Here is a 27,685-nt window from a genome sequence, read left to right on the forward strand (position 1 = left end):
AAAGAATGGAAATTGCAAGTTAAAGTGCCCATCTCAACTTCTGTGCTATATAAGCTTTAGAGACTTTGTACAGTCTGGTATATGCTTATGGCTTTAAAAATGAGACTCAGTGCACCTACACTTTGCCTTGATCAGAGATGCACCAGGCAGAAATTCATCAGAGGCATCTCTAGGAAGTGATTAGGGAAGCTGCGCCTGTTAAATGGCTGCTGGGTGCTCCCCTCCTCAGCCCAGTGTCCAACTGAAAGACCATGGCAAAGGGTGGGTGCATGGAGCCTCATTTCTAAAGCCATCATAACATACAGACTGTATAAAGTCCTTACAGCTTATATGGCACGGAAGTTAAGATGGGCACCTTAACTTCTAGTTTCCATTCTTTTTAGAGCACAAGTGACAATGTAAGGCATCTTAACTCTCATCTTAAACCGAAGGTTTTTGGATTACTTAATTCCTAGGTGTTTTAAGAAGGGAAATGTGATTACACACTGTATAGCAGAGCTTACTCAGCAGGAAGGATGTGGGTGCCCATCACTCTTCTTCTTTCTCTGTGGCTTTGAGTACTGCTCCCTGCCAGCGTTCTCTCTAATTTTTTTTCATCTGTATGCGGAATGAGTTTTGTTCTGGGTGGGAGCATCAAGGCAGTGTGCGCGCACATGCATTCAGAGTGGGGCCTTCCTGATTCAACCTGAGCGGGATCTAAAATGAACTGAGTGGATGTAAAAAATTGTGTGAGCGTGCGCACAAGTGCATGCCTTAGAGGGAACACTGCTCCCTGCCGACCTTGTGTGCTCACCTTTTGCCAGCCACTCAGCCCCAGCAGTGCAGCTAGGTTTTTGCAGAATCTGGACCGCAGTAGGCAAGCTTTTTTTTTTTTTTTAAAAGCAACTAAATTATTCTAGGGCATCTTCCCTTTCTCCACAGATGGAAGGAAGGAGGGAAAGGGAGTGGGGGGAAACAGATTGAGGGAAAGAGAGGGGGGAGAGAGAAGAGATGAACAAGTGAAAGAAAGGCAAGAAAGAGGAAACAAGAAAATAAAAGAGAGAGAAGCGGGGAGAGATGGATGGATAAATGGGAGAAAAGAGAAGGAAGAAAGGAGAAAAAGAAAAGAAAGACACAGACACGCACTGCAGCCATTCACACACACACACACACACACACACACACACACACCAGCCATTCTCTCTTTCTCTCACACACACTCATGGCAGCCATTGCTGATTCCTCCTTGTTTACTCATTTTGATGTTTCAGCTTTCTCTTCCTTTCTTGAATATTATGTTCTTCTTGGACCCTGTGCATCTTTTTATTTTTGCTAAAGTTGTTAATATATTGCCCACATCAACTGCATCAGACGTGATCAAGCCTCTCCCTCCCAACAGCCTGTCCCCTTTTTCATCAAACAAACGTGTAGCCCCATTTGACTTTCCTTACTTTTGGATCTCAGCCCCTGCCCTAATTTCCCAATTTGGAACATTCACTTTTATGGTTGTGATTGCTACAGTTATATTTGTTGACAAAAGGAGTGTTCTGTGTACTTCCATTAAACTTCATCACTACACACGCATCTCCAGCAAATCTCTCATGCAAATACAGCTGTTTAGACTGTTGGCCTTTTGGGCTCCCTCCAATATTCCAGTTCAAGCTAAGTTGAGTAACCACCACCATGCACATGTTGAGATTTACAGCACTACTGCAAATGCATTTGGGAGCCGTCCAAGAGTCTAGTTTTGAGACAAGTGGAGAGGTCAGTGCCAGCATTCACAAAGAATCATTCATGGCAGTGAGACACTGGCTGGGTGGCTGTGGAATATAAAATCGACTGGCAATTTTTACAGAGCACCCACCAGTGTTCTGGTAACACTTTCAGACAGAAATAATATTTATTGCCTTAATCCCTGATGAGGTTTTAAAACCAAACCTGCTGACCTTACGCGGAGGGGAGATTTTTTTTAAACTGCTCCTTTTGTGCTCTGTGTTTAATAACAGAAGTTGACCTTAATCAAAGAGTGCAGACAAGGTAAGGAAAACTTCCCTTCTCATTAGGGATTTCCATCTTATGGTTCAGTATTTTTCCATATCACAGTACTAACATGGGTCCCTCTAATCACTGGATTTCTAAAGGGTGGCATGTACTCTCCTGCTTATGTTTCAGGGTGTTTGTACCTCTATCTCCTACTGCAGCCCCTCATGTCCCTGAAAAGCTGCTCCTGAGGATCATAGGACCCTCTGGAGTGGTGACATGTAGTGCAAAAGGTTTTGTTTATTTAGACAGTTTTTACCACACCCTCCAACTCAAGGCTTCCAAGGCAGCGAATAGTGACATAGAATAAAACTAGAACACAAAGTTAACAAGCTAACTAAAATTAAACACAGCAGGCAGCCAACATCCTCCTTGACTAATGCTGCGCTGCTGCTGCAGTGTTGCATCCTCCCAGCACATGCTCCCCTTCCCTCCACAGCTGCCTATACCATTCAAAAATATGTCCCCCAAGCTGTTTAACATCTACTTGAGTCTAGTGGGCGAGAGCCACAAGATGGTGTTATCTATATGGGTGGTGAGTCTCTGCTCTATCTCTTCTTTTCATCAGACCTAGGTACATAACATAAAAAGAGCCTTGCTGGATCAGGCCCAAGGCCTATCTAGTCCAGCATCCTGTTTCTCACAGTGACCCACCAGATGCCTCCAGGAAGCCCACAAGCAAGAGATGGAGGCATACCCCCTCTCCTGCTGTTGCTCCCTTACCACTGATATTCAGAGGTATCCTGCCTCTAAGCCTGGAGTTATAGCCTATAGCCATCAAGACTAGAATCAAGACTTGTCCTCCATACTTTTTAAAAAATTCCCTTTTAGAGCCATCCAAGCTGGTGGCCATCACTACATCCTGTGGCAGAGGCTTCCATAGATTAATTATGGGCTGTGTGTGGTGGGGAAATTCTTGTTTTTGCTCGCCCTAAATTTCCTGACAATCAGTTTGGATGACCCCTGGTTTTAGTGTTGTGAGAGAGGGAGAAAAATTTATCTCTATCCACTCTCTAGCCATGGATAACTAGAAGTCAATAATGAGCTGGATGAGGGCTAGCAAACTGAAGTTCGGCTCAGATGAGACAGAGGTGCTGATGATGAAGGGCTTACCACTCCAGAGAACAGCTGTTCAGTCTGTTCTGGATGAGCTCACACTCCCCCTTAAGATTTAGGCTTGCAGTTTGAGGGTGCTGCTTGATATACTTAAGTAGCATCAGTAGTTGACAATGCCTTTTACAAGCTTCAGCTGGTGTGCCAGCTGCATTCCTCTTCCTATCTATCTATCTATCTATCTATCTATCTATCTATCTATCTATCTATCTATCTATCTATTCTGTTTTAGAAAAGGAGGACTGTGGCACAGTTACTCATGCTCTAACAATAACCAGGCTGGATTATTGTAAGATATAGGTTGGGCTGTCCTTGAGGGACATCTGAAATCTATAGCTAGTTCCAAAGGCTGCACTCAGACTGCCCACAGTGAACACATCATGTCAGTCCTAAAATATCTTCATTGACTACCACTGTCAATTGATTTCTGGAACAGATTCAAGATGCTGTTCTTGGCTTTTGGAGCCCCAAATGGCCTGGGACTGGGTATCTGAATGGCCCTATCCTCCTCCCACAGAAACCTCGCTGGAAGATGTGTTTTCTGGGTGCACTTACCTTCTGCCCTTAGGCAGCTGGCCACAAGAGAGAAGGCTTTTTCAGTGGTGACATCCAAATTATGTTTGGTGCCTTGGTTACTTTTAGGTGACTGGCAAAGTCTAAGAGGTTCCCCTGGACTTTTTAATATGTAGTTTTTAATATATACTTTTTAATATGTTCCCCTGATGGGCTTTTAAATATGTAGTCCCCTTTTTAACAGAGTGGTTTGTTTTAAAGGTTTTATTTTGTGTCTTGTGGTTCTATCTGCTGCTGCTATTTCTGATCATGTTTACTGTTTCATTGTTACATTGCTATTTTACTTTATCTGCCTTGACGGCAAAAAGTTGGGGATACTTTTTAATAAAATAAATTGCTGACATTCAGAGTAAAGAAGCTCCAGTGCAGTGAGAGGAGCAGGCTAACAGCACTTCTCAGCTAACTGCACTGATGCAGTTCTGTGCCACCTAAAATATGTCTCTGAGGGTTGTGTAGTACAGACGACTTCCTGGGGAAGGGGAGTCATCAAAAATAGCCCTTTCTTCAGTTTACCAGTGCAGTTAGTCTAGAAGTGATAATAGTCTGTTCCTTTTGTTGTCCTGGTGCTTCCTTGTGCTGAATGTCAGACAAATAAAATAAAAGAAGGTAAGGGGAAGGTAACAAAAAGGGGAAGGTAACAGGGGGAGCGGGGCCATTCCATTTGCCTTGCTGGGACTCACCATCTAGCCCCTCTGCCTCCTGTGGACATTCCAGCACAGACGGAGTGCAGCCTGCTTGTCGGCTGCCAAGTTCTTGCTGGCTGGTTGCCAGCCTCCCAGACTGCTGAGTCGTTCCACCTGCTGCCTGTCCTGGGAGCTGCTTATGACTGGTGTGGCTTCTAGGGCTTGCAAGCTTAAAAGCAAGGAGGCTCGCCAAAGGCATAGCTGTCGGTGTGGCTGTCAGGCTGCCTGTAGGTGGCCACCAAAGCCGGCCGCCAAAGGGGGCTGGCCTTTGGGGCTGGGGGGTTGGGTTGGGCCAGGCCTTTTGCAGATATGTGTTTGGGCTCTCTTGAGAGGGATGGTGCTGGGGGTGTGCCTGGCAGTTCAGGGGCAGCTATTACTGTAGTGGTGGGAAATAGAAGAATTGGCGCTGGCAGAGCAGCTGGCCGTTACAGGGGAAGGGAACTCAGTAATTTAGTAACAGTTTCCACTTCCAACTGCTCTGTCAGCTCTTCGGCCTTGGGGAGAAGCTTCAACAACCCACAGAATCTGGCCTTGCTTCTCTGCAATGCCAGGTCAGTTCATAATAAGACTGAAATTGTCCACAATTTGATCGTGAATGAGGGAGCTGACCTGGCATGTATAACTGAGACCTGGTTGGGGGAGACGAGTGGTCCAGTGTGGGCTCAGCTTCTCCCCCCAGGTTACTCTGTTGTGGAGCAGGCCAGGGGAAGTGGGCAGGGGAGTGGCTGTGGTCCATAAGAATACCATTTCCCTTGCCAGGGCCCCTGTGAGACAGTTGACTTATATTGAGTGCATATTTTTGAGGCTGGGAACTAGGGATAGATTGCAGATTCTTTTGGTGTACTGCCCACCCCGCTGCCAAACTGACTCCCTAACTGAGCTGACGGAGCTGATCGTGGAGTTGGTGTTGGAGTCTCCTAGACTTTTGGTGCTGGGGGACTTCAATATCCACTTTGGGGTTGGCTTGTCTGGTGCGGCTCAGGAGTTCATAGCAGCCATGACAACTATGGGCCTATCCCAATTAGTTTCTGAACCAACTCATGTTGCCGGCCATGCACTCGATTTGGTCTTTGGTTTGGATCAGGGGGGTGTTCCATGGGTAGGGGATCCAGTGGTTTCCCCATTGTCATGGACGGACCACTACCTGGTTAAGGTTGGTCTCACAGCCGCTATCCACCCTGCAGGGGTGGTGGACCTATTAGGATGGTCCGTCAAAAAAGGCTGCTGAACCCAGTGGGATTTCAAAAGGCCTTGGAGGATTTTTATGTTGGTGCGGCCGGTGATTCTGTCAATGCCCTGGTGGGAACCCGGAACAGGGAACTCTACAGGGCAGTAGACACGATTGCTCCTAAGCGTCCCTTCCGACCTGCTGCAAAAATGGCCCCTTGGTATACTGAGGAGCTGCGGGGGCTGAAGCGGTTGGGTAGGCGACTAGAACGCAAGTGGAGGAGAACTCGGTTTTGAATCTGACAGGATTCCGCATGTGACCCATTGCTTATGCAGTGGCAGTGCGCTCAGCGAAAAAGAGATTTTGGTCTGCTTGCATTGCAGCTGCAGGTTCACGATCGGCGGAGCTATCCTGGGTTGTGAGGAGTTTGGTTTCTGCTCCTTCTACTTCCAATCAGTCCCTGGAGTTGCTCTGCTGTGATGCCTTTAATGGGTTCTTTGCAAATAAGATCTCCTGTATTCAGGCCGACTTGGACTCCACTATTTCTGCAAGGTCTATGGAGGAGGTGTCCAGCGATCCCTCTTGCAGTATTAGATTGGATCAGTTTCAATCTGTGACTCCTGAGGATGTGGATAAGCTGCTTGGGGTGGTGCGGCCTACCACCTGTTCACTGGATCCTTGCCCGACTTGGCTGCTTCTATCTAGCAGGGAGATGGATAATTACAGGCCAATCTCCAATCTGCCTTGGTTGGGCAAGGTGATTGAGAAAGTGGTGGCTGACCAGCTCCAGGCAGTCTTGGAGGAAACTGATTATCTAGACCCATTTCAAACTGGCTTTAGAGCTGGCTATGGGGTTGAGACAGCCTTGGTCGGCCTGATAGATGACCTTTACCAGGGAATCGATAGAGGGAGTGTGACTCTGTTGGTTCTTCGGGATCTCTCGGCAGCATTCGATACCATCGACCATGGTATCCTTCTGGATCGCCTGGGGGAGTTGAGGATAGGGGGCACTGCCTTGCAGTGGTTCTGTTTCTATCTCTCGGGTAGATTGCAGATGGTGGAGCTTGGTGACAGTTTCTCTTCAAAACAGGAGCTGTCACCAGTGCTTTTTAACATCTACACGAAACCACTGGGTGAGGTCATCAGGAGGTTTGGTGCTGGGTGTTATCACTTTGCTGATGACACCCAACTCTACTTCTCCTTTTTATCTTCAGGAAATGGCACTCATTCTCTAAATGCCTGCCTACAGGCAGTAATGGGCTGGATGAGGGATAACAAATTGAAGCTGAATCCAAGCAAGATGGAGTTGCTTATTGTGGGGGCTCAGAATCTGAGGGGTGAGTTAGACCTTCCTGTTCTGGATGGGGTTACACTCCCCCAGAAGGAGCAGGTGCGCAGCTTGGGAGTACTCCTGGACCCAGGCCTCACCCTGGTATCTCAGGTGGAGGCCATGGCCAGGAGTGCTTTCTATCAGCTTTGCCTGATTCGATAGCTGCGTCCATTTCTTGAAGAGGATAACCTCAAAACAGTGGTGCATCAGCTGGTAACCTCCCAGCTTGACTATTGCAACGCGCTCTACGTGGGGCTGCCTTTGTACGTAGTCTGGAAACTTCAGTTAGTTCAGAATGCTGCAGCCAGATTGGTCACTGGGGCAACCCGGAGAGACAATATTATGCCTGTCTTGAAACAATCATACTGGCTGCCGATATGTTTCCGGGCAAAATACAAAGTGCTGGTTATTACCTTTAAAGCCCTGAACGGCTTGGGTCTGAGATATCTTAGAGAGCACCTTCTTTTACATGATCCCCACCGCACGGTCATCTGAGGAGGTCCGTCTCCAGTTACCACCGGTTTGTTTGGTGGCGACTCAGAGGCGGGCCTTCTCTGTGGCTGCTCCCGGGCTGTGGAACGCACTCCCAGGAGAAATTTGTAATCTTAAATCCTTAGTGACTTTCAATAGAGCCCTTAAAACCCATCTGTTTGGCCTGGCCTTTTAAGGTTTTTTAATTAGTTTTAATTGTTTTAATGCTAACCTGGTTTTCAGGGTTTTAATTGTTATGATAGTTTAATTGTTTTTTAAGATGTTTTTTAATTAGTGTTATTTATATCTCTGTTTTAATTGTTATTGGTTTTAATGGTTTCTGTTTTTAGTTGTAAACCGCCCTGAGCCATTTCGGAAGGGTGGAATAAAAATCGAATAAATAAATAAATAATAAAATAAATAAAATAGAAACAAATTGCTAAAATATGTTCTACTAAAATCTCATGGTGCGGGGAATGGTTGGTGTACGAAGAATTCATATAAACTAGCTGAACCCGCACAGAGCATCTGTGCGGTAGTTCACTTCCTTTTGGGGGTTAGTTGGAAGAATTTGTTTGGCTGGTCCTCCCACAGCTCTCTCACTCGCTCTGTCCCCCCCCCCGCAACAGCTCTCTTGCTCGCTCTGCCCCCCCCACACCGTGTCTCTCGCTCGCTCTGTCTCTCCCCTCACCTCTCCCCCCACCGTGCCTCTCTCGCTCTGTCTCTCCCCCCGCGCCTCTCTCACTCGCTCTGTCTCTCCCCCCCGCGCCTCTTTCGCTCGCTCTGTCTCCCCCCCCCCCGCGCCTCTCTCGTTCGCTCTGTCTCTCCCCTGGCTTCCGCGGGCGGGGCAGGCCCGCCGCTGGGCCAAGTACCAGCTCCACGGCCCGCTGTTTGCCTCCGCAGTACACTCCCCAATCTTCTGCCCCAGTCCCCTCCCCCAGCCTTCTGCCCCAGTCCGCTCTCCCCCCAAGCCTTCTGCCCCAGTCCGCTCTCCCCCCAAGCCTTCTGCCCCAGCTTGCTCCCTCCTCCGTTTCCCCCTCTTTCTTTCTCTCTTTTTCGCTCTCTCATTCATGCTCCCCCCCCCACGCTTTTTAGCTTGCTTGTGTTTTCCCCGCTGGCCGTTGCTGCCTCCTCCTTCCTCCAGTCCCCAGTGTCGGACTCAGGCTGCCAAGCGTTCAGCTGGATCCTTCCTGCATGGCCCTCCCTCTAGCGAGCATCTTCCGAAGCGGCCAGCCATTTGTCTCTGCCCAGCCAGGCTCCACAGCTTTCTCTCCCTGCAGCTTCCCCCCTCCCTTCTGCCCCAGTCCGTTCAGTTCTCCTCTCCACTTGCCCGCTTTCCTTCTTTTCCTTTCCTCCCTAAGCGGCCACTTCCCTACACGGACGGCCAACCGCTGCCCAGCCAATCCGGCGTCTCCACCGCCCAGCCAATCCACTGGGTTGCTGGGACGCATCCCCACAGAGGCACGTCTACGAGAATTAATATAATAGATGAGGAGGCGTAAAAATAAACCTTTCATCTTGAACCTGAGATGTGTGCATTACCACAAGATTGGATGAAATGAATAGAATTAGATTAGCTCAAATGGAAAGAAAAGTTGCAGCAGTACAGTGATGTAATGGACAATATACCATTAATAAAGAACACTATGGTTATTGTGGCTGCAATCCTACAAGCCACTAGCATGAAGGCAGTGTTATATATATGTAGATATAGGTGTCCTTGTGGTCGCTGCTGTAATCCTTTGTGTCACTTAAGAAGACCACTTTTCAGCTGAAATCAGTTGCCTCTTCTGCAGAGCAAGCAGCTGTAATAGAAAACTTTAAAAGATATTAATGGCTGGGCACACAGCTCTTGACTCTGCATTTCAGAGCACAGCCTAAATCACTAATGCTTAAGACAAAGGCTCTGATACAGCTACAGCTAGTCATGATTAAGGGCTAAACTATATGTTCTACATATGTGTGTATAATGGTGGCCGGATGGGTTTTTTGTTTGTTTTTTATTTGATAAGCCATTGTGAGAAAAAGAACCACTTGTATACTTAAACTGCAGTTAAAGGCTGGAGAGCAGAGCAGAAGCCTTTTCCTGTTCTCATCTGCTATTGAGTCAAGTAGGAGCATAGGAAAGAAGAGATGCCAGAGGTTTATCCAAAGCACCTCTTTCCCCCCGCTTCCCAGCAGAGGACATGCATTGTGACATTGTGAAAGGTTTCAGGGTGGAGCTTCTCACAGCACCAATAAATAGTGTGTAGACACGAGAAAAGAGTGGGGAAAGCACTATTCCTACCCACACTGGCTAGCCCATTGGCACTGTGGGAGATCTCAGTGAGAAATGCCCCACAGTACCAGTCATTGGGGGTGGCCCTGTTTCTTTCCCCCCACCCAAAGACAGCTTGGTCAATTGCTGGGTATAAGGTCCTTCCCGTGTCTTGTCCCCACTCCCAATACCACACACACATAAACCTGTTTCTGCACGCAGATCACTGTCACTCAATTGATGCATATCTCTATTCTGTATTCTGTATATACTTTGAAAGTTGAAAAGGACTATTAATTCTCTCCTCATTTTTACAGGCACTCCACCTTCAAATGATTTACCAGCCGGTGATTATCCATTTATGGTGAAGTCAGATGATGGCCGCCAAGTGCCAGTTGTTCAAGCGTATGCTTTTGGCAAATACCTTGGCTACTTGAATGTTACATTTGATGATCAAGGAAATGTCATTAAGGCATCTGGAAACCCTATCCTACTAGACAGCAATATCCCTGAAGGTATGATAAGATTTTATTTTTCAAAAAATTTCTTCGATTTCTATGCCGCCCTTCCAAAAATGGCTCAGGGCAGTTTACACTGAGAAATAACAAATAAATAAGATGGATCCCTGTCCCCAAAGGGCTCATAATCTAAAATGAAACAAGATAGACACCAGCAACAGTCACTGGAGGTACTGTGCTGGGGGTGGATAGGGCCAATTACTCTCCCCCTGCTAAATAAAGAGAATCACCACATTAAAAGGTGCCTCTGTACCAAGTTAGCAGGGGTTCATAGTTCATAAGAAGCTATGTTGTTGAACTTGAGTTTTCTTCAGATGGATGCATCATGTGTTTAAGGATGTGTGAGCTTTGAAATGTATTGTTTTGTAGACTGCCTGATTGTAACATTACCTTTTAAAACTATTATGGATGCACAATACACATATGTAGTTATTGGTATTCCTTCTTTACACTTTCTTTTGGCAAAATCAATTATGTGACATATTGATAAACCTAGTTATAAACCTGGTTAACCTTTCTGCCTATGTATAACTTGATAGATGTTAATGAAGAAAATAGGTTTATAGCTGTCTCTGTGTGTGTGTACACACACATATACATATAACTATAAACCTACTTTCTTCATTAGCATCTATTAATTTATGCATAGGCAGAAAAGTTAATCAAGGAAGTCGGTATATAGCTGCGTGTGTGTTGTGTGTGTGTGTGTGTAAAAGCTCCTACCAGAGACAGAAGGGGAAGACTTATTTCAGGCCTTCCTTGTCCCATTCCCTTTCATGCACTTCTCCAGATTTATTGGGATGAATCCTTGACTGTAAGGGATTCACAGTAGGCTGCCACCATCCACTTTATTTTGATGTGGGGAAAACCACTCTCTCTATAAGATTTTTTTTTGCGGGGGGTGGGGGGTAGAATGGCAAGACCCTCCCTAGAAGTGGTTGAACATCCCTAGGCCTCCAAAGGCAAGTGGCTAAGGCAGACCAAAAATGAAGAGTAGCACTCTTCACCAACAACGGTTTATCCATCACATTAGAAGAAAAAGCTAGGCAATAAAAACAATTGTGGTGTGTGTGTTTGTGAGAAAGAGAGAGAGAGATGTTTCATTAACCAGGCAACTCAGATTCAAGCAATACAATAAAGGAAAATAACTTCCCTCACACATTTAACTAAACTGGTCCCTATCTTGTTACTCATAAGCAGGGCTTTTCCTGCTACCTCCAGCCTCCAGGCTGTGGCCTTCCCATTTCCTCAGCAGCTTCTGAGACAGCTGCTTCCTCAGGGCACTCTTGGGACAGAAGAAACAGAATAAAACAAAGTTTTCTCTTCTCCTGCTGGTGGCTGTGAGTAACTGAGTATAATTCCTGCCCGGTCCTCTGGATTGGTCCTTCTGTTTTGATTTTCCTGGGTTTTCCCCCTTATTAGGAAATGCCCAGCCTCCCAGCAGTTGCTCTAAGTGAGGCCTAATCCTCCCTCATATCCTTCCCGTCACTACTGTGTGTGTGTGTGTTTTCTTTTTACAGAAACACAATAGCTTACATGATGAACAATATTACATCTCCATAATGCTCCACCCTGGGGCTGCTGCGGCCTCCTAAGCAGCCCCAACGCTGTTCTGAATGATCAGTTGTGCTAGTAGCACTACTGCATGGGGGGAACTGCAATAGTGCTCCTTGTGCAACTACTCGTTTAGAGCAGCATCAGGACTGCTTAGGAAGCCGCAGCAGCCTTGGGGCGGAGCATTACAGTGATGTAATGCGGTGCATCATGAAAGCCAGTCTTATTGCAAATAGTGGTGGGAGTTCAAAGAGCTACACTGGGCTTCAGTGGCTTGGATGTTGCAGCCAACCTGCTTTGTCAAGCTGCTTTTGAAACCTCCACATTTCTAAAAGCAGTTTGTTATCTATCATTGGATGGGGGAAGATTGTTGTTCCAAGAACCTCATGGGGCACATGGAGCCAGTTGCATGCATTTTTGGATCTCAACCACTGTAAGGTAGAAATCCTCATCTCTGCATATGTCCCTTTGGCACTGCTGGGATTTTGTTAGGAATGTTCTAGAGTATTAATTTCTGTTGAGAGAATGCTGATGCAAAGAATACTGAACCTACTGTAATGCTGTGGACAAACAAGTGAGCCATTCTTATTAGTCATGTAGCCAAAAGTAGTCTTCACCATGTCATTCTTTTGTTGTAGATCCAACTGTCAAAGCAGAAGTTGAACAGCTACAAGTCCAGCTAAAGAATTTTTCTTCCTTGGAGATAGGGAAGACTATTGTTTACCTAAATGGAACAAGTGAAGCATGTCGTGTTCAAGAGTGCAACATGGGGAATTTGATTTGTGATGCTGTGGTAAGAAAGCACTAACCTTGGTACAGATATGTAGTTTAATATTTGACACAAGCCTCATTCAGCTGTTATTGCAGAGAGATGCTGTACTTGACTAGGGTGTCTCAAATGGGGCCAGAAGAGTGTATCTGAGTTGGTTTTACTTTTCTCATGCAATCTTCTAGCACACTGTTTAAAATAGCCCTTCCATGAGACCTTCCACATGCAGAAAGGCATCTTTTGATCCAATGCTATGTATTCTACCACTAATGTTTTACACAGAATGACTATTTGTACTTCTGATATTATTTACATTCTTAAAACAAACAAATATATTAAAGAGCAGAATAGCTCTTTAACACAATAGCAAGAAAAAAAGCAAAAAAAAAAACCTCTAGCAAAAAGCAAGAATTATGTATGCCAAATGTCTAAGCATAGAAATACACATGGGGAGAAATTACTGTTCTAGGCTGAACTATTTCTCAGCTAATCTGGCCTCGTAAAGTCTGTAGTTCAGAGACAACTGTCAAAACACAGACTCCAAGCAAGCATACCCATCACTTTTGTGGAGCTGGCTGTAATCTTGCAAAGCCTCTACTGCTTTTAGAGTGAAGCCAGTATTGATTATGTTTGCATCCCTCCTGATTTTACAGAAATGCTATTGAACAGATTTCTCAGAAGCTCATCTGCTCATCCAGTCACTGCTCAATAGTCAACATTCACTGGGTTTTTTTCCTTCTTGGCTGGTTGGAAGCCATCTAAGATCCTGGCAGATGGGGTTGGTAGGCACCTCCACTTAAGAAAGCAAGGTACTGTGGAGGCTTAAAACCACAGCTGTCCAGCTGTTCTTCATATGGACAATGCTGGAGTTTCACCTTTTAGATAGCTACCACCCTAGCAAATTTATGTGTATGTTGAATTGCTTCAGAATCTTGCTACTAGTTGGTTTCTGGTCTGTATAAGTAATGAATCTTCACTTTTTAAATTATTTTGCACCATCAATGTAAGTAGTGCTTTGCAGGATCATATAAGCAAAAAAAGTCAGGTCCATGCCCCAGGGACTTTGGAATCTACAGTAAATTCCAACAGGAGAAGGAGGGACAGAAAGGGAGAGGCAAAATAACAGAGGACAAAGATGTAAAAATGTGATTCAGCTTCCTTTCAACTGTGGGTGAAGTGTAAGGGGTCAAGCCGAGCTCCTGGCAGAGTTATACTTGCCAATCTGTGCTTGGGAACCAAAAGGTGAAATTGTATGGTGGTGATTTTGTTGGATCTTTCAGTGGCCATTTAAATCCTTGATTGGGAGGTGATTGTGTCATCGGTAGAATTGGCAAGTGTACATTAGTTACAAAAGCCTGAAATAATCAGATAGCCTCAGGTCCTCATGTTTTAGAGGATTAATGACTGGGGGGGGCGGGGGGGGAAGGAAGCACTTGGCCCTTTCCCTGGAGATTCTGGGGTAGGGCAGCCTTTAACTTCAGGGAAGCAACTCCTTGGTTAACCAGAAAGGGGTGTGTAGCGGGCAATTCCCCCGTCCCAGCTTTATTTTATTTACTCTGTCCATGAGTAGAATCCTGTTCTAGTTATATATGCAGTTGGGGTAGCAAAGATTTGCTTCAGTTTCAGGCCCCGTCTTGGAGTTGAGTGTCAATACCTCTCCCACTTGGCATCTTTGGCTCCACCCTGGATTCTGAGAATGAAAATTTACTCTAAGTCCAAGTTTTCCTTTTCCTTTTCTGAGTTTCTTTCAAAGTATATCATACACAAGAACAAAATATTCTTGTGAATGTTACCCTTGAATATAGGACAACTTGAGCCCTTATTTAAAATGCATTTCCCCCTAAAAACCTGTTAGTCTTAATATTAGTGACTGTCTGAAAAGGACAATCTCAAACAATGCTTACGGTAAGTAAGAACACCAGGCAGCTTCATATACATACATGGCAAAAAGCAGGGAGAGTCTGCAATGGCATAAAGAAATCTATTTAATCTATGTGTAAGCCACGTGCACATGAACAGCTACAACAACAATCATTAGCTTATACATTTTGCAAGTTTGGCTTGTTGGAGTCCTTGAAGCTAAGATAAAGCAAGAGACTCGAAAAGTGATAGAAATTGTTTTCTTTGTGAATGCTTTAGGTTTACAATAACTTGAGACATCCAGATGATAATCAATGGAATCATGTTTCGATGTGCATCTTAAATGGTGGTGGAATACGGGCACCCATTGATGAACGAAGCAATAATGGTATATATAGTCTTAGGGTGCTTTTTAGGCATCACTACTTTATTTTACTCTTTCTTTGCTACATATCTGTTAATCACCGTTTTAGTATTTCTTACTTATAACTGGTCCCTTGTGTTTCATATTTTTCTTGGGCTCGTCAGATTGTAAATATTCAACACTTTTGTGTTCTCCTTGAACATCACTAGAAATTTTTAAAAAGGAAACTAATGAAAGCGTTTCCCAGACTTTGGAAGGCTGGATGACTGATCTACTGATTCGAGTCTCCCTGTGTAGCCCATAATTTTTAGCACCCCTAAACACACTGACTCTTTGCATCACATGGGAGAGGCCATGCTCTCTCAATATTAGCATGGAACACCTCCGCCTGACATGAAGAATCCATGTGGAGCTAACATGGAGACCACCTCTCCCCATTTTAGCAGGCTCCAGATTGACCTACACAGGCTGCCCCAATCAAGCTATTTATTTGTAACATTTGCATCATGCCCTTCCTTTGAAGAGTTCAGGGTGGCATAACAGGCCTACCATAGTTCAGCTTCCTGAATGACATGCTTGAAATATAGGCTAGCCTGCAATGTTTTGACTTGTCCAAGGTCAAGCAGGGATCTGAATTCTGCTCCTCTCTGTCCAAGCCACTACACTATGCTGTACTAGAGCCATGACTATTTCAACAAACAACAAAATTGCAATGTTCCACTCTATTCAGGAACCATTACTTTGGAAGAACTGCTAGCTGTACTGCCCTTCGGGGGCACTTTTGATTTACTACAAATCAAAGGCTCAACTCTGCAAGAAGCATTTGAGCACAGCGTTCACAGACATGGGACAGGGACAGGAGAACTGCTACAGGTCTCAGGTAAGCTATCTAGGCGGTAATTATCAATTGTATCTTACTAATTAGGCTAGTTCTATCTGCTGCAGTAGATTTGGGTAGAATGACACCAGTTCAGGGAGAGCATTATCCTTTAAGCAGCTGAGACAGGGCAGGGTGAGAGCGAATGTTTCCATCACTCTAGAAGCATGTATATGCAGTTTCCTGTGGTACTTCCCGCATGAATGCCCTCATCCTGGCACACACAAAAACAAAACTGGCCCTAGATTTGCCATTCTTCACTTCCTTCTGCACAACTTATGCTCTGGAACAGAATACCCCCGTTTTCTGGAAGAGAAACTCCTATCATTTCTAGTTATGAATCCTGGGTTCTTCCAGCAAGTGAAAGAAACCTCAATTGCACAGGGGGAGGGGATGATTAGCAGCAATCCTTCCTTTTCAGAAGGGGTTGCTTTTCTTTTCTGAGTGAAACTAGGCTACTCCATACAGATGCTCTTGCTCAGGGGCCAGGAGTGTGGTGAGGGCGGAACTTTTGGGGGAGTAAGATGGTGGCTGAAAGATGGGGGTGGCAGGCTGGTTGGCTGGCTGAGTCCAAGGAGCTGCAGGATGGCGAGGACCTTCAGCACCATCTCCATCTAGATAATCAGAGAATGGGGTCGGGGGAGAAGCCCTAGCAGAAGATTTCCTTGGCTCTCCCCTCCCACCTCTCTGTGTCGACTGAGCAGTGGACACTTCTTTCCTTAACTCTCTCCCCCACCCCAAAGTAGACCAGTGGCCACTGGGTTTGGCATTGCTGTTCCCAAATTGGTGAGCTTGTCTTTCATAGCCCCATCTTCCCTCTCCCTTTTCTCCTGGTGCTGTGGGATGATTCCTCTGTCCTCTTGGCAGAGGTGGACTTTGCAGAGTCTGGTTGAGACTATGTTGGTACAGAAGAGCAGCTGAGAGCAAGTTTTGTACACAGTTTGTTGTGCCATCGAGTAGGTGTTGATTCCTGGTGACCACAGAGCCATGTGGTTTTGTACACAGTACATGTTTGTAAATCCAAGGCTTTATCTTGAACAGTTTGCACACTTCTCTGCCTGTTTCTTAGAAGCAAATATTACACAAAACCTATGCTGTAATGGCTTTTCCAACACATAGCTAATATTTCTTGGAAGTTAAAATTTAATTGATATATTTATGCATGTCCTTTATAGGTACAATCCAGCTTTTTATCTATGAAAGCTCTTGTGCAAAGTACTTTTTCCTGTTTTGTCAGTTTAATAGTTGCCCTTCCTATCCCCAGTGGCTGTCCTGACCCCATTTCCTGTATGTGCTGGGTAAAAACTATTGTATTGTTGTCGGTCACAAAATTGAAGCACTAATGGTTTTCTTGGAGAATGCGTTCTGCCTCTAAACATTAAATAAAGGTGGTTAGGGTGTTCAGTTTTATCTTCTGTAAAAGGTAGATAAACTGCCTTCAGAGAGCTTCTGAAGATTTTAAGTGTAACTGTGAAGGGAACAAAGTCTTCAAGAATTCTGAATCTGTTTTCAGCTGGAGCATAGGCGGTCTCTGAGCACAGGCAGACGGTATGCCATGGTGAGCCTGGCATCAGATGGGGATGGTGAGGTGGGCAGAAGAGATAAGCTGAAGGTTGAAGACTCTGTGTCCTATTCTGGAGAATATATTCCATACTGCCCTACTCTGTCCCCCTCCCCAGCCCCACCAACCGCCACCGCTCCAGCCCCATTATGCTGCATCCACCATCTTGTTCCTGAGAGTCCCTCAACATTGAGGAACAGAGAATCAAATAGTTACATCTTGCTTAGTCGAAGATTTGCTTCTTGTGTCTGAATCCTTGATCATAAAGCAAACTGATTGGAATAGGGTTACATTATTATTATTATTAATTTGATTTCTATACTGCCCTTCCAAGAATGGGTCAGGGCGCTTTACACAGAGAAATAATAAATAAATAAGATGGATGGATCCCTGTCCCCAAAGGGCTCACACTCTAAAAGAAACATAAGATAGACACCAGCAAGAGTCACTGGAGGTACTGTGCTGGGGGTGGATAGGGCCATGTACATGTACGTTCCTTTACCATGCAAAACAATATCATTATATGCAAGTGTCTGGCTGTATTTATTTGAACTATTTTTTCCCCTCCCACTGTTTCTTCAGTCTACTAATTTCAAGCAGCAGACATCTCTATCCTTATGATTATATAATTCTAATTGCTGCTTTTAAAGCTCATATGTCCTTTTCCACCGAAAGCACACAAAGCAGGATATATCACTTGAGAAAAAATGGGCTACCTAATTTAGGTTTGGACTCATGTTATGCATTTTAAGAACCCCCATCACACCACCTTATACTAATTGCAAATCTCAGTTAAGCAAAATGGGCACTGTTCCAGTGGTACCGTTTGAGAGTTTAGACACTGGAAAGTACCCCAGAATCTTCATTTTTAACTTGTAGTTCTATCAGCACCAAACTAGTACAACCATATTACAGGTTCTACTGCTCTTTACTCACTGCTTTGGAGGAGTGTGGCCGCTGTCCCTGCCATCTCTCAAAACTCAGTCCAGAATACCCAACCCTGCTATATGATGTTATACAGAAGAAAGCTATCTGTAAGGAGGTTAAAACTGGCACAAGGTGTGTGTGTTTTAAGAACCACCCCCCTCCCTTCAAGTTTTCACATCCTATTGAAGTAGGGAATGAGTACATAAGGGGATAGTCAGCATACATGCAAACTCGGCATAACAATATTTTATACATTATCTTCAGTTTTAAAAGGGGAAACCAGTGCTAGAGAAAATGCTTAGATATTCTAAGACAGTATGACACACAAGAGGACAAGGTACAATGCATTACAAAAGAAAACTCCATTAAAAAAGATGGCGGAGAAAACTCTAAGAGATTAAATAGACCTAGCACCTTCATTGGAGCAGAACTTGAAACATAAGAGGGGAAACTGGTTAATGCAGAACAATTGTACTTTGTTCATAATCTGTCCTGCAAACCAAAGAGCAGTGTAACTTTATTTTAAATACATTTGTATAGACCTAAGGAACTAGCCAATGTGTACAAATTCTGTTCAAACTTGTTTCTCTTGCTAGGCATACAAGTGGTCTATGATCTCTCCAAAAGTCCAGGGAGCAGAGTGGTCAGTATAAATGTTCTTTGCACAGAGTGTAGAGTACCAGTCTATGTACCACTCCAAATGGAAAAAACATACAAAGTGCTTTTACCTTCTTTCCTTGCTGGAGGAGGAGATGGATATCACATGCTAAAGGGAAGCTCAAATAACCATAGTAGTGGTAAGTATAAGTGTCCCTGATTATCTATATATGGCACATTGAATATATACAGGAATTAATATCCCCATAAATCTATTCTCTCACAAAAAGGGCACATGTTGCTCATATACAAACTAATATTTTCCATGACATGTTGTACAATGTGCAAAAGAATACATTTAACACAGATTAGTTTTGAGATACTACCCAAAAAAATAAGGAAAACAAAGAGCAAGTTACTTCTTTTGAGATTCTCAACTTCCCACTTCAAAGATACAGGAAATGCAAAGAGAGAATGCACACACCACTCACATCTCTTCTCTCCTGTTTACCATGCAAATCTACCCTCAGTATTGTAGAAGCAACCATTCTACTGTGGACTTGGTACCACGCAGTCCAATATTGCCTAGCAAGCTACCAGTACCAACATATTCAATGGCTGTCTGAGACACTGTTGTGACTAATATCTCTTCGAGATTTTACATGAACTTTTGTCAGTGCTTACAAACCCCTCTCATCTTCATTTATCGTTTGTTATTCAAGGTTTTCAAGAGAATGGCTGGTCTATTCTTTAGCCAGATACTAATGTAACGCAGTGAGGTAAAGCAAAGGAAAACAATTATTCCAACTATTCCTAAATTTTTGAGTTATACAAAACCAAGTTTAAACAGAGAGACTCTACAGACGATGCATGTGTAGAGCCTAACCAGGCTCTGCGGGGAGAATGGGCTTAGACCACTCTCCCCGCAGATGAGCAGGGAGCTTGCCCTGGGTGGCCACCCGCACAGTTACCAGCTCTGTCACGGAGCTGGTAGGGGCAGCAGGGATCAGGGGCTGTCCGGCGCCCAGAAGTCCCAGGATGCCCTGCGCAGATGTGCAGGGCATTCTAGGGAGACTCCTGAGGCTGTGAGGCTTGCTGCAGCCTCCCAGTCAGGGGTCTCCTCACAGGTCGTCGCAGTGTAGAGCTGCGCAATGGCGACTCACTATCAGAAGAATGAGGTTAGCAGAGCACTCGCTCCGCTAACCTTATTTAAGGGGAGGGGTATTTTGGGAGGTTTGTTGCCAGAAGCCATGTGGCTCCCATTGCAGCACACAACCAAGAAAAACTGGACTGGGCTCCCTTAGTCCTGGTCGTGAGAATAGCCTCAAAGAGCCACTTCAGACATCACATGGAGCCAAGATTTAACCATGTGCCTTCTCTTAGCTTGGGGAGCATGCATTTTCCCCTTCCCTTCACATACAAGCCTCAGAGATATTCTAGTTCTGATTGTGGTGAGAAACAAGCCAAAATTGGTTGTGACATCTGCACTGACCAATCCTAGATGACTCTAGCTGGAGTTCTTCTGAGTCAGGTTGAGATGGTGGCTTCTTTCAAGAGCTCTTCTTAGAATAAGCTGGGATCAATTGGGTTCAATCATCATAACTGATCTTGGTTTCTGACCACAGTTGGAAGTAGAATACTTCTGAGGCTTGTGTGCAAAGTGTGCGTGTGGGGGGGGGGGGGCGTGCTCCTGAAGCTAAGAGACAGGCGCAAAGTGAAGACTTTATCTTCACTCTGCATGATGCCTGAACTGATCCACTGTGCAATAGAGGTAAACACACAGCTTCCAAGACCACATAGATTAGACAAAAGCATCCATTTGTTTTGTGCAATGTATCAACACGAACATTCTATTCCTTCTGCACCGGCTCTGATTGTTTTACATGAGAGAAATATAGCTGGATTCTTAAATGTCAAGACTTTTCTGTATCCAGTATTTGAGACCTCTCTCACACATGCTTTTACTGTCTCTGTGGTTGTTCCTATGCCAGTCAAACCATGCAAGCAATATTAGGCCCTTCCCAGGGAGACCACCATGTTGCTTGCATGGTTTACAATGAGAGCAAGAAGCTAAACTACATGAACACAAGTCTTGATACACAGCCAGCCTGGTGCAGAAACTATACCACCAGTGGCAACTATTTGAGGAAAGGCATGTGTAGAGACACCCAGATTAGTGTTTTATCATGTCATTTAATAGAACACTGTGTCTGAATAGTTTCAGCTCCAAGTAGCGGCAAATTTATCTGTGCAAAGATCCTAAATATGCTAGAGTTTGGATTCGGGCAATTATAGTAATAATGCCACTGCTTTCACCATAGGTAGAATAAATACACTTCTAATGTAAAACAGAACATAAACAGGAAAACGCTGTTATCCATAGAGGCCCCATTCCGGGGGGGTGTGTGGATAATGAAGTTGCAGATAATGAGGCATTAGGGCTATGGGAATTGGAGGGGGGGGTAGGTTCCTGGACTACCAATCACCAAAAAATCACCCCCAAACCAGTAAATGGGCCAAATAAAGTGCCCTGCCATGCTCCACTGTCCTTTAGGAGTCCAAGGATGCCTCCCAGGAGTCAAAAATTGGCCAAAACCCACATTTTCTTTTTTTAAAAAAAGTTATAAAATGGCTCCTGCACACAAAATGGCAGCCAAAAATGACCTCCGCGCAACATGCAGATATGAGTGTTTTTTGCCTCCCCCTCGTGTATACCAAGGTCATGTGTCCATTACCCAACCGCAAATATGCGAAACCACAGATGGCGAGTCCTCAATTAATGAGGTTCTCCTGTACTAGGGAGCAGGCTATAAGGATCTTTCCAGGAGTAGGTCATTAGAGCAAAGCACAGTAAATATTTTTCCTAATAAAACAGTTAACAGTAGTTGTGCTCAGAACACCCCACTGCTTTTTAAAACATACATGCACATTCACTATATAGCCATTGATTACAGGCAGGGTTTAGTATGTTTATATTAAAATGTTTAATGATTTGACATATATGCAATTTGTTTTTGAAAGGTGACCTTGATGTCGCGATTGTATCCAACTATATCAACAGAATGGGAAGGGTATTTCCAGCAGTTGATGGTCGTGTGAAGTTTTCTGCTGGAATTGTATTCCAAGGACATCTTTCTTTGATTTCTGGATTATTTGTTACACTTCTCTACTTTATTTTCTAATTCTTCACTTGCTTTGAGGACACTAGAATTCTCCCATGTTCTAGCAAGTTGTTTACACATAAATACAATCCAAGGCCTCAACAGATTTCAAAGATTCTCTTGACTGAATATGTGAATTACTACTACTACTGGCATGGCTGGAAAGAGCATGATCATGTTGTCTTCAGGTTGTGTATGTACAATGATTGTACCATGTTATATTTATGTATATAACACCTATGTATATAGACCTATACATCTGATTTTAGAAAGTTAAACTAAACTAAAAATACAATCTGTCCATTCTCTCTTCCTGGTGTGGGAGTACTGCCAAGTATTAGCTACACCTACTTTGGAGGAAGTTAGGTGGTATTCCAAAATGTACACCTGCATGTTGTTACCTCTGTCTTCTAGCTGACTTAGGTAGGAGAAAGAAAATAACTCCCCTAACACAAGGGAAACTGAATGGACAAGTGTGAGCCAAGATTTCTACATGAGAATCAGCCACTGTTTCACCCAATAGATTAATCCAAAATAGAAGAATCAGAAAAAGCATCTTTGGATAGTCAATGGGTAGATTACCTGCTGCAACATGGGATAGTGTTTGAATAGGAGCAAAACTTGGGAAACTGATTGAAAGGTGGACGGGATGTTTATACTAGTTTTTTCCTCCTTTTGATCAGGTGAAATTTGTCTTTTTGTTTGTTTATATGTACATTCCTGTGACTTAATACATTGTGCGACATCCTTGAATTTTGCCTTTTCTTCACCAAAAATGGCTCTGACCATTCCCATGAGATTTTAGTGGGGATATGTTAGTGAGCAGAGAAAGTGAGAGAGAGAGTTACCAGGGCCAATACATTTCACTGGAAATGTTATTCACTGTTAGTGAGGAACAGTAATTTTTCCAGACAAAAATGATATACATAACTAAGATTTCTTAGTGTACTGGCACTTGAGTCAATTTATTTGAAGGAAATATTCTTAAGGAAAAGAAAGGTTCAAGAGCATGAATTAAGTGATGCAGCATTTAATAAAGCTCACACAGAGTCATGGACAGTATATTAAAATCCAAATGAGAGCAATTTGTTTCACCTTGAGTTGTTGCCACTTGGACCATATGCCATGTGTGCGCGTGCATGCAGAGCACAAAGAGTGCAATGGAAAAACACTATCCCCAGCCCCACAACAGTCCAAAGTGAAGCGCTCCCAACTGTGCTGCAGTGTTGTTTTTGTTTGGGTTTGGGGTGAGAGGCACTTCCAGTAATAAGCTTACTAATGCACGTTAGTGCGTGTCTAGTTTGGCCCTACATAATATTAATGTGAACCATTCTTCCAGTTTTGATCCTTCACAAGATCTTCAATAGGTAGCAAAAGGCAATGTTATTTTACCATGTTCAGTTTTCTATAATTTTCTCTATTATAGGGGAGAATATTTTCTCTATTATGGGGAGAAAAAACAGACACAATGTAGTCTCACTGAAATTCAGTCAGTACTAAATTTTAATCTTTCTTGAGTAAAGATAATTTTTCTGGAGTTAAAGTTAATTATATTTACAAGCAAATGTACACGGCTAAACACAGAACCTATACATTAAATTAGTAAGTAGCAGCCATCTATACATCAGAGTTAAGTCAGTATCCTGATGTTTACATCCATGATGATACAGAGGATGCGTCCTTTTGAACCTGTTAAGAACAGCAATTGGAAAAAAGAAAAGACCTGTGATTTAATAAATTGTGTATTCATTGCAGCTTGGTATCAGAATACTGTTCAGGATGGCAAAACCTAAAGAACTCTGCTACACATTTATCTGAGGATTTCAGTCTCATGGACTTTAAAAGGCTCCAAAAAGAAAGTTCCAAATTGGGAGACTGAGCAAAGAAAATAGCAGAAAGAATTCAACTTAAGTGTAAAGTGATACAAAATACAAACGTCAAATACAATCTTCATTTATGCAGAAATGAGTGAAAGATCACAACTGAGCAAGAAGTTCTGCAGAATGCTCTTACTTACTCAGTTGAAATGAGTAAGAGTTTTGAAAGTGCTATTGTGCAGCTCCCACTCATTTCAAAGAGGTTTGTACCAGAGATCTTCCTAGTGGATTGAGTCTTGTATTGGCTGTAAGTACAGGTCAGGTTCAGACATCATGAGGAATTACAATTAAATGTATATTCTATGCAATGTCTTCAAGTCTTAGGAATGCACATTCCCCAATCCCTTGCCCACATACAAATCAGATGTATTCTACTTTCAACTAAGCTTAGAGACAAACCAAGATAAATTGTGATGTCTGACACAACCAATCTTAGTTTATTCTTACATGCTCAGTGAAACAAACATATGTGAACTCAAAGTTAGAACTGAGTAGGTAAGAATAAACCATGATCAGTTGATTTGGATATCATGATCAATCTTGGTTTGTTTCTGGCCCATTAGAAAAAGCGCTTGCAAGTAAAGTGAGATCTGAAACCCACTTCAAATCTTGGGTTCAGATCTCAGTTTATTTCAAACACTTTGGTTAGACTAAACAAAGATTGGTTGTTTCAAACATCATGTTCAATCTGGTTTGTTTCTAGCCTCAGTGGGAACAGAATTCTTCTGATTCACGGACAGGCAAGGAAGGAGGAGCATGTGCTGAGGCTTAGTGCCCTTGCAAAGCAGCAGTGTTTAACCATGGTTGTATGTGATGACGGACATGGTTAAAGTAACAACTCTGCATTCTGAAAAACATTCAATTGGTGTTAGGACATTCTTAGAAAAGGGATTAAAAGCATTCATATAAAGGAATCACAAAAGAGTAAGCATAATTAAGAGTGCATGAAGGACAACAAAAAGGAGGAGCATGCTCCTTATAAAGATCTTAGCCTGACTAATAAACTGACTCATGGGCTCAACAAAAAGACCAGAAAGTTAAGAATTGTGTGGAAAGTGTGAATACATATTGTTTTTGTACCAACACACAACCTCAGATGGTAGGACCAAGGAACATTTATCCTACCACCACCATTGATCAAGGAACAACATTGCATTGACTGATATAATTATTTTTTCCCAAGGATGTTGCGATAGCCACTAGCACACATGACTTTAAAACGGAATCGCCAAACTGATGTACCATGGGTCTGTCATATTCTATTAACCATGATAATGTAACACAAAAGCTCCACGTACTGAGGTGGTATACTTCCAATTACTATTTGTTGCAACAAACAGTGGGGAGGAAATGGCTCTATCATCTCCTCCATGTGAATTTCCAGGAAAATCCAACCAGCTACTGTTGGAGACGGAATGCTTGATTAGACTGACCTGTGGTTTGATCCACCATATAATTCTTATCTTGTAATGTTCACAGAGAACCCTTGACTGAGAAAAGGCTCTCAATGATTCTCAAAAACAAATTACCACCCCCACCCCTAAAAAAAACCCCCACTCAAACTAATGAGACAAATGACAATCATTTGCAAGACTGATCAGAATCAAGTCAATGGGTTTCAAAGAGAACCAAGGAAGAAGGGGACAAGCACCAAAGAGGGACACGCACTTCAACAGAGGGGCATCTGAAATACTAACCATGCAAGTCTGAAAAAAGGGGCCTTTGGTCTACCAAAGCTTATACAACAAATAGGTCTGTTAGGAACCACAAGACACTCAGACTAACAGACTGCAACAGACTAACAGTTACTGCTCTGTATTTTGTCATTAACCTCAATACTGTCATTTACTGGGAGAGCTGTGAAGACATCACTGCAAATTTAGCAGCAGTTTTGACAGCTGTTTCATTAGAAACTAAATGGTTGGAACTAGGAAACCACCTCTCCTGGTTTGCAACTGCAAATACCCCTAAATCAGGTGCTGGCAAACTTCAAGAGAATGCTCCAGAAAGAACAGAGTTAAATTAAACTCTGATAGTGATCCAATGACCTCCATAATTATGGGGTTTTGTGCCTGTGCAAGACTATCCGGGCTGAGCTAGTGAGCTCCTCAAGATGCCTTGAACCACCTGCTGCATGTGCAGTTGTTTTTGTTCAATAGATGCACTGAAAGTACAATGAAGGGGGAAAACTAATGATCAATGAAGGGGGAAACTAATGATCAATGGAGGGGAAAACTAATGATCAATGAAGGGGAAAACTAATGATCAAGTACTTGGTTCTAAAACATAATTGTTGTCCTTTATTGAGCAAGAATAAGGATTTGTTAGTAAGAACTGTTAAGGCTTATTTAGGAAATGTAATCGGTTTTGCCCACACCCATTGATTAAAAAACATTAGTAATCAGACATATTAGAATGAAGACTTTATTTTGTCATGATGTACCTCATCAAGCTCTGGAAACAGTTCCTGGATCCCAATATCCAGCAAAACATAAGTCAACTAAGAAAAAAAGGCAAAGATAAATTAAGGACCTGAGATTGGCAATACATTCTTCAGTGTCCAAAAGCTTCATTCATGTATTTAGCAAGTGCTCCAGAAGAACTGTCACCCTTATGTCAGCATAGATCTTCAATAATAAGCTGAAGGTACACCTGGTGGCAAGGTAAAGTGTGCTGTCAAGTCGATTTCGACTCCTGGCACCCACAGAGCCCTGTGGTTTTCCTTGGTAGAATACAGGAGGGGTTTACCATTGCCGCCTCCTGCACAGTATGAGATGATGCCTTTCAGCATCTTCCTGTATCACTGCTGCCTGATATAGTACCAGAGAGGGATTCAAAACGGCAACCTTCTGCTTGTTAGTCAAGCATTTCCCTGCTGCGCCACTGAAAAACTTGGTGTAATAGGTGGTCTCCCAGTTAAAACATCTTATTTCAGAACTTGCATGCTAGTAAATGGAAGCACTGGGGCAGGCGGGGGCTGAGATCTCTGCGAACTGCAACTCTCCCAATCCATCCTTGTCTCATCACAGCCTGGACAACATTAGCTAGCAGTAAGGTAGCTCCCTAATCCAGCCAGATCTCAAGTGGTAAGTTTCAATCTACCAATGCTACACTGACAGTAGCATGTGGTACTTTTGGCTTGGAAACTGTAGCAGAAAACTCATGTTTTCAGTCCAGGCTTTAAATAGCCAGGTAGCTTCTGGAGTGATAGCAGCACAAATAGATATAAAGCAGGATGCAATTTCTGTTTGCCATCCTTGCACCTGCCAGGGAAGGAACCGCTCATTGCCATAGGAAGCAGTATGTTGCATGTCTGTTGTGGCACCAGGATCATGGACCTGGGCCATCACTCCTGTTCTCCAACATTCGCCAACAGGATAGGAGAGAGATGAGAAAAAGTTCTGAAACACCACAAGCAGCGAGATATGACATATATACGTAAAAGCACATACCTGTTTGTTGAGCACAGGCTGCTGCAGTCCATCAAACAGAAGTCTTATGCCTTCATATTTGGCCTCTTCTCCAATGCACTTGCCTATCAAATCTAAACAAAGTGTCAAGACACAGGTAGATATGAAAATCAAACAATAGCAACACCCAGCTCATAAAAAACCCAATACCCAGCTCATCAGAGCTTTAAAATACCCCAAATGTTTGACAAAACATGTCTGTGGATGCCCATTATGTGCCACAGCTGATTCATACCCAACATTCTGGAAAGGTAAGTAGCTGTGTGTGTTTGGACAGGCAGCACATCTTTCACACTGTGCATTGTTCTGGCAGCCTCTTCCACCGGTGAGAAGACAAGCAGGGGTGTGACTGCATGTCTCCTGGTTCATGAACTCACAAATCCCCCTCACCCACCCCCCACCAGGCATGGAAGCTGCTGCTGCTGCTTCTGCTTCTTCTTATTTATTCAGTTGCTATACCGCCCTTCCAAAAATAGCTCAGGGCAGTTTACACAAACAAATAAGATGGCTCCCTGTCCCCAAAGGGCTCACATTCT

The 27,685-nt window shown here is 43.6% G+C and overlaps 2 protein-coding genes across 6 annotated transcripts in view; one reads left to right on the forward strand and one right to left on the reverse strand.

Annotated features, from left to right (window-relative positions):
• The window catches only part of NT5E (5'-nucleotidase ecto), a 65,449-nt gene extending 42,894 nt beyond the window's left edge, over window positions 1–22,555 (forward strand). For both annotated transcript variants that reach the window (XM_053287224.1, XM_053287225.1), the window contains exons 4-9: window positions 9,932–10,129; window positions 12,325–12,479; window positions 14,595–14,703; window positions 15,410–15,559; window positions 18,641–18,841; window positions 21,663–22,555. In XM_053287224.1, the coding sequence (XP_053143199.1) occupies window positions 9,932–10,129; window positions 12,325–12,479; window positions 14,595–14,703; window positions 15,410–15,559; window positions 18,641–18,841; window positions 21,663–21,823 (974 nt within the window). In that variant the 3' untranslated portion in view covers window positions 21,824–22,555. The remainder of the gene's footprint in view (window positions 1–9,931; window positions 10,130–12,324; window positions 12,480–14,594; window positions 14,704–15,409; window positions 15,560–18,640; window positions 18,842–21,662) is intronic.
• A 732-nt stretch (window positions 22,556–23,287) lies between these two features.
• Window positions 23,288–27,685, reverse strand: part of SNX14 (sorting nexin 14) — a 61,398-nt gene continuing 57,000 nt past the window's right edge. For all 4 annotated transcript variants that reach the window (XM_053287212.1, XM_053287211.1, XM_053287210.1 and 1 more), the window contains 3 exons: window positions 27,132–27,223; window positions 26,123–26,179; window positions 23,288–23,491 (listed from right to left, as the gene is read on the reverse strand). In XM_053287212.1, the coding sequence (XP_053143187.1) occupies window positions 23,453–23,491; window positions 26,123–26,179; window positions 27,132–27,223 (188 nt within the window). In that variant the 3' untranslated portion in view covers window positions 23,288–23,452. The remainder of the gene's footprint in view (window positions 23,492–26,122; window positions 26,180–27,131; window positions 27,224–27,685) is intronic.

Source organism: Hemicordylus capensis, chromosome 1 (assembly GCF_027244095.1).
Source record: "Hemicordylus capensis ecotype Gifberg chromosome 1, rHemCap1.1.pri, whole genome shotgun sequence".
NCBI lineage: Eukaryota > Metazoa > Chordata > Lepidosauria > Squamata > Cordylidae > Hemicordylus > Hemicordylus capensis.